Raw genomic sequence first — 11972 nt, 5'->3', positions numbered from 1 at the left:
TGGTTATGAAATACTCGTTGCGTCATTCATGTCATTATGTACATTTGATTAAGTAGCATAAATCACATTCAAGTAGCCATGTTACAAACTTCCTGGGTAATATTGCGTATTTAAATCGTTAGAAAGTAGATCAGTTTCATTTCATTACTGAATTAAACAGTGTAGAATGGTGGACGAATCGAAAACATCATTATCTGTTTGAACATAAAAATACATCATTCACCACAAAGGCAAGTATATCATTATAAATTTATTTCTACGTGCACGATCTTCCGACATTTAAAGAATACTAAAACGTTATGATTTTCAGTTTATGCCGTGCATTTGATGTAATTGTCTTACTACACCTGATCTTGCGGCTGAAAAAAGGTGATTTTGTAAGAAGTGGGGGTACTGTACCATATATATTCAGTTACTGTCAATCGGGTACCCTCAGTATTGCATGCCATAAAAACTTAACGCTTACATAGGATACGCCTGTTGCCCTTTCCAATTCAATTTATATGAATAAAATACTGTTCAAACTTTGTTATAATTGTTCATTCATAAATACAGTTTAATCTAAATTACAAAGTTTTCATGAGAAAGAAGTAGTACGATAATGTCACTAAATTTTAGTGGTCGATTGTTGAGTAGTTGTTTTGTGTTACACGAATACATTTGGTTTAAAGGTACTTAATATCAAATTTTGCACACAACATTTTGTATGTGTTGAACTATACCTGGTTTGATTTAAATGTACAATTATTAAAGTTCTTTACAAGTTGACAAATATAGACTTCTTATCTTTATAATTATAACTCGTCTACGGGTACGCGAAATTATATAGTCATTATTCTCAGTGAATAATTGGCATTTAATAAGTAATAAAAATTATTGAATAGGACATAATATCGATTTTGTTTTTCGATGTATGACATATTTTTAAATATAAACATACTCCTCTTTAAAAACAGCTACTCGTGCATCAGAATTTATGGTTAACTCTGTTTAAATTTATTGTTTTCTTATTGTATAATCTGTCTTTCTGACCATTCACATATTATTATTTTTTACCTATTCATTTTAAACTTTAAACCACAATCTGCAATTTAAGAGGTTAACTTTCAAGAGTGTCATCCACTGCTTTCTGTCATAAAGTAGTTGTGTACATTTATTCCTGATCAGCTTTTTCTGTTCCAAGTGATTATCTATTTTCTTCAAGATTTTCATTTGACATAAACGAGAAGATTTTTCAAAACTTGTCATTTAAGGTACTAATATCATATGAATCATGAAATTATTTATGTCACAAGACATTCTTGAAGATATTGATTGCTGATGTTTTGTGCTGTTTATCCATTACAGGAGATAATACTTAAAGACTGTCCAATGGTTTGGGTCTTGTAAGAATTATTGTGTAGATCTTGTATTGGTGGTTATTTGCGCTGCTTACATGTTTTCTTTTATATTTTAAAGATAATTGGCAAATTCACCAACATAGATCAAACTTCGTTATTCAAAAAGACATAACTCTTCTAGGGCGTTATTCATTGTTACCTATTATGCAGTTTGGTGCAGACCATGTACAACATAAACTCAACTTACATTAACGCTGCTTTCACATACTTTGTCGATTTACTTTAATTTCCTGGTTATATATTTACATGACTAAACAGGCGGTTATTATGATAATGGTAAAACAGTAAAAGAGCAAATTTGTAATGTCAAACCGAGTCAACGCGATTTTATTGTGTATCCTTTTAACCAGTAGCCAACGGGCGTTTACAACATTAACACTACTTGTCGAAATTTCTTTATTATAGTAACTTTAATTTTCAATTTGTATATTCATGATATACAACCTTAAAAAAACCTTTTATCTTATTTTCATGCAATGTTTATCCTGATTATAAAATATTCTTTTCTATATTATTTAGCACTGTGGTTTACTTTTTTTTCAATTATTATCAATCAGATAAAGTATTGAATATTTTCAGAATTTGATAAGTTTGACATTTTTTTAACACATCTGACTGCGTAATTAGTTGTTAAATGCTCCGCAGATTGCAATCAAACGAACGACATATGTAATAGTTTCTGTAAAATTTGTTTGACGTCCGAAGATATCATTATTATTTATAAATATATGCCATTATAAATTGTTTATTACATAAGTCAAATGAAACATTAGTGATTGACTTTTTTTTGATGTCAAACCTCCTGCCTTGGTCTTATGAATATCTTCTTTTAGGGGTCCTGAGGGAAAACAAGATCTCAAATAAAATGCCAGTACTTAAATTTTATATATATAAAAAAATATTAAACCACGTTATAGTTGTTTACCTTAGTAAAAGATTTAATAACACTGAAGCACTCAATTTTGCAAACTTTTGATCTTGAGGTACCAAAAAAACAAGAATTTTACTGGCAGTGCTGTTCAAGAAAGCAACTTTAGTAGACTCTAACAACAAATATTGCTCTTTTGTATTCAATTACACTCTTTGTTACAAACAATCCATCCTGATGTATCAAAAGTCAAAAATTTTCAGGCAAGTACATAAATAACATGCATAGAAATATAATTGGTTTATTTTTAGTATTGGCAACAAAAAGATATATAACTAAAGAAAACATATAGCTCAAAATATGTTAAATAACGTAAACTGTACCAATTTTTCTACACAAGATGCGCTTTCCGACAATCAACATGGTCAATGTCTCTTCCGTGATGCTCGAGACCAACATATTTGAAAATCAAAGGCAAAACTATTTGAAAATCCAAAGCTTAATAAAAGGATGAAGAGCAAGAAACGAAAAAAGACCACAAAGTTAAGCCAAAGCCGGGCGAGGAATCAGAGCTTTGTATGAGGGAGATATCTTAATTTTATATAATTTCAAAAAAACGTGTAACACCAAATTCTAATAACACAAATCCATAATTTCATGCCAGTACTTGATACTGGGGTGGTGATACCCGCAAGAACTATTTGTCCACCAGCAGAAGCTTTGACCCAGTGGATGAAGAGCTATAAACCTAAATGACGAAAAATCATAGACAAAGCAGGACAAGGACTCAGAGCTTTGCCAGAGGGACAAACATTCCTTAATTTTAAAACAATATACTCATATACTCCATAATTTTATAATAAAAGTAATTAAAACCTGTGTAATACAAGGGCATGTTTTATTTTTTATTTTTTTATAACTTTTCTATTTTTATTAAACCGATATAGCTCACAGTTTGTGAAAATCCATTCAGAAGTACGAAAATTACTGAGTAATATCACCGGTACATGATTTTAATAAGAAACATATATTGTATTAACAGAGAAATATGTTCATATGTTAAAATGATCCAACATAAGAATTTTTAGTCTTAATCTGGAATAAATTACTCATTTTGTTTGCTAGTATTTAGTGTAAAAATTTCTTTATTATCTGTGATGTATGCATGTACGCCTCCGGGTGCGGGAATTTCTCGCTGCATTGAAGACCTGTTGGTGGCCTTCTGCTGTTGTCTGTTCTGTGGTCGGGTTGTTGTCTCTTTGACACATTCCCCATTTCCATTCTCAATTTTATGTAATCTGTAAATGTCACTTTTCCCATTTTCAACCTCCTACTGATACATGTCGGTGTATTTTCTTGTAACACCACTTTTGTATGAATTTGAATTTTCCAATTCAATTGGGAATTTGAATTGCAAATTGCTATTCAAACCCTTGATTAAGTAAAATAATCAATGTACAAACATGAAGTATTGCTAATTAATACAAATGCTTTACAATTATAGCAATTTTTAATTTCCATGTTTTTATTACTTCATTTCGATTGCACCAAAGTAAACACACATATGTGTATGTACTTTTATACGAAATACTAGTTAAGTTAGAATTAGTCTTTTGATCATTTTCCAAAACGAGTTTTTTAGTCTGAATCAGTGTTATAAATAACCCATTTTCATTTGCATGTATTTTTCGGAAATTTTAATGAAAATGTGATTACATTTCGTATCACGCCAGGAAATACACCAGCTAACCGTCATATGTCAAACTTGACCTCATTCGATGCATGACCTCTCCTCCTTCGTGACATGCGATACGTGATATGCGATACTGGGTATACAATATAGGGTAGTGGATACAGAGTGGGCAAACACAAACATAAACAAAGTGTCTGTATTTAATACAAAATATATGATAAAAGAGTTAAGCATTATTGTTGTATACATCATATGTGTTTTACACAGATTCTTTTTCTGATTTTAGATCTATTTAGAATTTTCATTTAATATGGATCATCAAAAGGATATACAATCATTGTCTCACAACTCATGCATACTGTACCATTATCTTTCTAATAAGTTTGGATCTAAGACGGTCGTAACGTGCAGGCGATACAAATACAAATGCTTTGATGATTGTATGCAGAATGCAGATATCAGAATAATTAGCAGTGGTAGTAAGGCAGAGGGCCTTGACCTCCCTGGTAGTGACCTAGATCTGATGTTTCTTTCTAATGAAATTGTAGTCTATGAAAATGTGCCAGATGATGACAAGGATTCGTATCTCCTTGATACCGAAAATGCTTCGGTTGGGTTTGCTTTTATAAAAGTTCCCCAGAGATATTCAAACAACATAAAGGATACAAACACTTTTAATGGCTTTCTCTTGACAAATAAGTACATTAAGGAACGATTCATCTATGAGCTTGCTAAAGACGAGTGGTTTATGGGTATCACGCGTAAAGTATTGAATATTCAAGGGCCAAGTATTTCAGCTACATTTCAAGGAGTAGTTGATGCTGATCTTGTCCAATGCCATTCTTGTTATGATTGGCCTTCCGTAGCTAAAAAATGGATTTTCCGAAGTAGATTTTCTAACTGGCCAGCAGAAAGTTTGATTAAAGAGTCAATTATTGAAGGCGTACTATTAGTACCTGTTGGTAGTAAGTCAAATTCCAATGTCGAGAACTGCTACGAATGGAGACTTTCGTTTTCTCTTGTTGAAAAAATATTAATTCATTCGTTCAACCATTGTCAGCTGTTATGTTATGCCCTGTTAAAGATTGTACTGAAAGAAATAATTGACAGTGTAAATATTTTTAACAAATTACTGTGTTCATATTTCATTAAAACGGTTCTATTTTGGGTCCCAGAAGAACTTAGCGTCACATATTGGATACCCAAAAACTTGTTGCGTTGTTTTTCATTTTGTATTCAAAGACTGCAATGTTTTATATTGTGTAATTATATTCCAAATTATTTTATACCTGAACATAATTTAATTGAGGGAAGATTTCCAGAAGAAGTTCGAAAACAACTTGAGGTTTTTATTGGAAAATTTCTTAAAGGTGATATCATGAAAATACTTTCGTCCTCTAAGTCACTTTCTGGATTACAACGTGGATGTGTCTTAAGCGACGTTTCAATGCCACGTCAAGACATTTCCGATTTCGATAAAACTTTTATGACAGTGAGCATCTTTGATACTACGCAACTTGCATTTATTATAAAGAGGTCGCTGAATTTTTTCCTCTACATAATTCTAAATGAGCACTATCCAAAACCACTTAAAAATACCTACGCTATTGCATTTCTAGACTACAGTAGAAGTGAAGCTTTGTCTATTAACATGCTTTCAGGCGTTTCTGATTCAAACTGCAATGATAACAAGCATTACTACTCCAAATATAACCAATGCTTATGCCATTTACTGTTGAGTAGATACAGTGATGCCGTGTCAGGCTGGTTACTGCTAGCGGTATTTTTCTACTCTTCTAAGGAATATTATAAGATGATTGATGTTCTTCAAATCTCGAAGGAGTTTTTTTCACCAGATTTAATTCACTTGGCTGGCTGGTGGAACTTACCTACACTCGATCAAATTCGATCTAAGAAAATGATACTTCAAAGTAAGTCTTTTCTAAAACGATTGAGAACTTCATTCTCAAAATCTGTTACGATATCTAAAAACAATGAGAACGATAATGGTTTTGTGTTTCATAAAGACTTAACAGTTACCAGTGAGGAGTTTTGCATTGGAAGTCCAATAGTATATCACCGTTACCTTACTTTTTTATATGCTTATAAAGTAGATAGTACTCGGGAAATCACCATTGCTCTCCAGTCACTGAAAGAGGCTATTGAAAACTCAATCAATTCAGATGTAGTGTCCGTTTTAACGAACTATATGTGTTTATTCAAAGCACAACAGCGTGTCGGGATTCAAGAAAACTATAGCACTTATCTGAGAATGCTTCCAATCTTGTCCTCTTCTGATACTAAACACATTTTATCGACATTAAATACAATGTTTTGAGAAAGGAGAGTGATTGGATATGAATGAGTATGAATATGTTATTGACTTATGTACCAATGTGTTACTCAAATATCATTTTTATTTAGAATGAAAGGAATATCCAAAACCAATACACGAGTGATATATCAAAAACGAGCACATTAACATGCTTAGTCTGTAAATAAACATACTAATGTATAAGCATATATTTTTGAGAAGAAACAATGCCTTTTTACATCTGTTTTATTTTTTTTCCCTTTTCTCTTTAAATCAAAAATCTGTCAATTTTTATTTTTTTTATAATTTGGTACTTCAATAAAAATACATATACATAAAAACGATATTGGATCCAATGAGACAACCATCCCAAATCCTATACGTACCTCGATATGCAGAAAATGTAAAACAATTTAGAGAGAAAACATATAGATTGCTTTAGGGATCATTGAAATTCAAATATAACAGTTGCAACCAACGTCAACCACTTAATTACTGGCCCCTGACTAAAATATGCACATTATCATCAAAAGGCCAGACATAATGAAAACAGCTTAATATTTTACACAAATTTGTCTTTTGGTGAGGACTTGTTTTTTTACGGGAATTTCAATAGATATAGGAAGATGTGTAATGAGTGCCAATGAGACAACTCTCCATCCAAGTCGCAATTTATAAAAGTAAACCATTATTGGTCAAGGTACGGTCTTTAACACAGAGACATGGCTCACACCGAATAGCAAGCTATAAAGGGCCCCCAAAAAATTAAAAACCATTCAAACGGGAAAACCAGCGGTCTTAACTATATACTTTTTACGCGTCCTTACATTTTTAATGGTTTTCAAACAACACACACAATACAGAAGGAATGAACTATGTTTTCCCATTTTGCCGGATCAAACCTTTTGTTTACAGTAGAATTATGTATTGGTTGATCATAGGAAAGATAGTTTGAAATCATGTTTACAATTGCAAGACCTACGACTTTCGGCTCTGGATTGACGTCATCAAAGAGGGGCGAAAGATACCAGAGGGACATACAAACGCAAAAATCTAAAATAAACTGACAACACCATGGCTAAAAAAGAGAAAAAAAAAACAATCAGACAAATAAAAGTACACAAAAAAAAAAAAAAAAAAAAAAATATAAACTAAGCAACACGAACCCCCCTCCAAAAACTTGGGGTGATCTCATGTGCTCCGGAAGGGTAGACAGATCTTGCTCCTCATGTGGCACCAGTTGTGTTGCTCAAATAACACATCAGGATCAAGAAAAGAATGAATACTTGAGACGTTAAATAAATATCATGTACTGTAATCCATCAGTCTGCAATGAAACGCACAAATGCCAGAAAAACACAACCAGAAAGTTATTCAGAGGAAAATATAGTTTACTCATAATAAGAACAAGTAGATATGGCATGATTGCAAATTACACTACACTCTATATGAGACCAAATGACACAGAAAGTTACAACTATAGGTCACTGTAAGGAAAGTGGCCATTGTTATATTATAGTTTGTTTCTGTGTGTGTTACATTTTAATGTTGTGTTTCTGTTGTGTCGTAGTTCTCTTATAATTGATGCGTTTCTCTCAGTTTTAGTTTGTAACCCGGATTTTTTTTTTCTCAATCGATTTATGAATTTCGAACAGCGGTATACTACTGTTGCGTTTATTTACGGGTATTTTTACTCATCAACTCAACCTCAACATTATAACGGTTCTATATAATTTAATAGATATTAAACCTGATGGCGCTTTTTCATCGTAGATGCTTAAAAACTTAGCATGTCTTTGAATATCCATATTCAGTATTTCAGTAGTGACAGACAAAAAGGATCTTCCTCCATAGCTTGCAAACTCGAATGTTTTTAAATGTCGTTTTGTAAGAGTTATCCAAAGCATTATCTTTGTCTAGAATCAGATGTTTTCTTTTTGTATTCCCCAGCTTTTCATCAACCATATAATCATAAGATAGCCGCATTCAATCTAGGCCGCTACCAGGAAGATCAAGGCCCTCTGTTTTATTACAGCTGCTGATAAACCTAACATTCCCTGGGACAAGCAGTCCATCAAAAACATTAGAAAGGTAATGATATAATTTAATAGACTAGAATGGTGGGTCATTTTGATTATTCATTTCTAATTTAAACCTTTAACTTTAAAGCTCGAAAAAAAAATATTACTAATACACATTCCACAACGCATGTCGAGCTAATTAATTAATATATTTTGATTTATAGAATAAAATGTACACACCCTATGAATGTACATACCAAGCTCAAAACCGGTTAGATAGTTGATATTGAGGTTTATCTATGACTAGATTAAAACCTTTTCAATTTGATATCAAGTTAAATGAAGGGTAGTATTTTGCAGAGTGGTCCGAAATAAATACACACGAATACAAATGCAGCTTGAATACCGAATGAGTTGGGAAATGTATATCCCATATGTAGGTGAAGTTACTATATTGCAATTAAGGTGGAGGAAATTGATAATTTCAAAATTAAAATCGTCTCATTTGTCATAGATTTTGTTACTGAGATGACCGCTTGTGTCAAATTCGATGTATAAGTCTTAAAATGAGGCAGAGGAAGCCGTGTCTGTTCTTTTTCTAATTTCTAATTCTATATAATATATTCATAAAACCCAATCCTTCACACAAAATTTTAACGAAAAATCACTGGTAAAACTGAATAGGCTGGTTTGTCTTTAAGTAATATTCCAGGAATACATTTTCAATGTCAATGTATTTCACTATATTGCATACTGTCTTGTTGTGTTTGGTTGCCACTTAATCATGACCAACATGCAAGTCAATGTGCAGTTGCTGTTGATTTTACTTAGTAAGGTATATACATAAGTTTTCTAGTGCAATCAAAAGGCATACCAAGTTCCTGATATGATGTCACGTTACTACAATGTAAAATAGAAGGTACAATATTATAAGTTAGATTCAAGTAGACCATGACGATGATGATTCTGATATATAATGTTAAAGGTATCTGTGTATCGCAATTCAATTAAAGTTTACAAAAAACTCTTTGTAAAGTCCTGTTTTGAGATAAATTCCAAATAAAACAAACAAAGCAAACTATCCTCTATTAATCTCTTTTATTTTCTTATTTTCCATTGTACACTTCTTTGATACTCTATAGTCTTTGTCGTAATAATAATGAATATTAATATTCTTTTATTAACAAATCAAAACGACATTAGAAACAATCATATCCTAGTACTGATATTTAATAAGCTGTTTTTGTTTTCTTTTTTAAGTTATTCATTATCATTGTACAATATATATTTCTCTAAAATTTAATTTTGCAAATGTATTTTTGAAAAGAGGATGTCTTAAACCAGTCTGTAAGATGGCCTATAATTAATAATATCCCTTTCATTTGAACGTATATGGATACTTGTTACATTGGCAATCATACCACACCTGTACGATGCTAAAAAGAAAACCAGTTTGGAACAGGATGTAAACATTTCATATTTAACAAAAACCAATCACGCCACTGTGTGTTAGGATTTAATATTAGATTACTGCACTTAGACTGAAAAGTGTTGGTTGTTTGTTTGTTATAAAAAGGCTGATAAAACAATACCAAGAAATTAAACCAATATGTATTCTGTCCCACATTTAAATAAAGGTAAAGCTTACAGAACGACTTCCCCGATCACTGCAATGTAAAGTTTGGTAAGGTTACTACACAATTATTTTGTTTGAAAATAAGGATATCTGCAATTTTACATACTAGTGGTTTAAATCGAAAGAAAGTATCGAGTGTTTATCGGGTGCTGCGAATACAAATGTACACCCCCTTAAAAAACCAATGGAAACTCCATACATCGTTAAAGGAATACTAAAATTATATTCTGTGGAAAAATGAGGCAAAGAGTAGCCTTGTTTGTTTAAGATTGCATACATTGTCATACAATGTTAAGCAGTAAAAACGGATGTAAGTTTACATGTCCTTTAAAGAAATGGCATGGTCAATGATCTGGTAAGGGAAACCATAATCAGTGTTTAACCTGCTTGAACTTAAAATACAAAATAAGAATTACAAACTTTAATCTTATGAGTAAGATCTGTCAATGGCTTTTTATGAAACTCTGTCAATCAATTCAATTTCGAATACAAAAGATGGATAAAATGACGCACAAACGAAAAAAACTGTCAAACAAACGTACTGAAATAAAATTATGAAGTGTCTATGGAATCATATATAGGTATTATTTTTTTTTCATATTTTTGGAAAATCGAGCTATATTTACAGCATAGTTTGATACAATATTTGTAATCTTAAAAACTCTCAAAATTAATCAATTATTTTCAGATGATACACACAGTTGTAAAATAACAAATATTATAGATTGTAAGTAATATATTTATTTGGAACATGTGATTTTCTAGACACTATATGTTAAATGAAACGCCCGATAATTTCAAATCACATGACATTAGTGGACGCGTTAAATTTGTAGTTGTTAATACACATAGACTGGTATCGTAGCCTAAAGGGGGAAAATATTGCCATTCTTCCCAATAAGAAGCATCCTAAACAACAGTAACAACTATTGAAAATAAAAGATTTGTTCATACACTATGATTATAAAAGTATTTGATTCAAATTGAAAAAGCAAAAGTTTAAACACATCAAATGAATAGACAACAACTATCATATTTCTGACTTGCTACAGGCATTTCGTTGTGTATAAAATGATGGATTATATTGAAATTTGATATAAAATATTATATAATATATAATTTGGGATAAAGTGCATGAGCATAAATAATTTATTGACAGATAAGTAAGCGTAAAATATGGGTTAAATCTCCATCATTGATAAGATTTACTCTAACATGGTATAACGATATACCAATTAAGGCGCCTAGTATTTTTCCTCATCGGAAAACTAATGGAGAGGGCATAATTTGCAGCTGTCACCTTACTTAGAAAAGATATTTTAACATACATCAATAGTAATAGTATGCTGAAAATTTCATCCTGTAGCAATACGAATAAAATCTGTAGTTGATCATTCCTATAAAATTAACATACTGCGTCTATTGTGATTATTCGAATTTAATCAGTGTATTTAGATTCGAGGAGGTAATAGCTCCAACAATGAAGGATAATTGTTTTATCTGATAACGTAAGGGGAGGGATAAACGAAGGCGACAGTACCTATACATTGCTATTGTTAATCGATGTTCAAACCTCGTATATAGATTTCAAAATTTGCAACGCTAACAACACTAGCTGAGGGAATCGTAAGAACTGAACAAGGAGCATGACCAGATGTTTCCTCGAAAGAGCTCCTTCGTATTACATCCTTGTAATAAAATCCTTGTTTTGTGAACATGTCAGAGCAAACCGTGTCACTGAGATATGTCAAACGTATAAACAAAAGCATCTATCTACAAAAGAAAATTTATATAAAACATATAAAAGAGGTTGATTTTTCTTGGAAATATTGTAAGAATGATATTTTTTACAACAAAATCTAATTCAATTTTTTTTTTCATTTTTTTTTCAATAGCCGACAATAACAACAATTAAATAATCAACTCTTCTCATTGTAGGGTTTATGAAAAAGTTATTTTGTAAGTATCAGAATAGATTGATATTATACATGTTTCTGTAGTTTTGTTTTGTCTTATTTAAATTATTGCTACTATTTCAAT

General features: G+C 31.4%; 1 protein-coding gene across 1 annotated transcript; it reads left to right on the top strand.

Moving 5' to 3' along the window:
• Positions 1-4246: 4246 nt before the first annotated feature.
• Positions 4247-6791, top strand: LOC127718968 (uncharacterized). Its single transcript, XM_052225041.1, has one exon. The coding sequence runs from the start codon at positions 4272-4274 to the stop codon at positions 6297-6299; it is 2028 nt and encodes a 675-aa protein (XP_052081001.1). The 5' UTR covers positions 4247-4271; the 3' UTR covers positions 6300-6791.
• The last annotated feature ends 5181 nt before the right edge of the window (positions 6792-11972 follow it).

This window comes from Mytilus californianus, unplaced genomic scaffold, assembly GCF_021869535.1.
Source record: "Mytilus californianus isolate M0D057914Y unplaced genomic scaffold, xbMytCali1.0.p SCAF_10, whole genome shotgun sequence".
In the NCBI taxonomy this organism is placed as follows: domain Eukaryota; kingdom Metazoa; phylum Mollusca; class Bivalvia; order Mytilida; family Mytilidae; genus Mytilus; species Mytilus californianus.
This window is presented reverse-complemented; position numbering and strand designations above follow the sequence as displayed.

Bases quoted from the DNA above. Each gene is read 5' to 3' on its own strand.
- LOC127718968 (XM_052225041.1), top strand. From the start codon at position 4,272: ATGGATCATCAAAAGGATATACAATCATTGTCTCACAACTCATGCATA.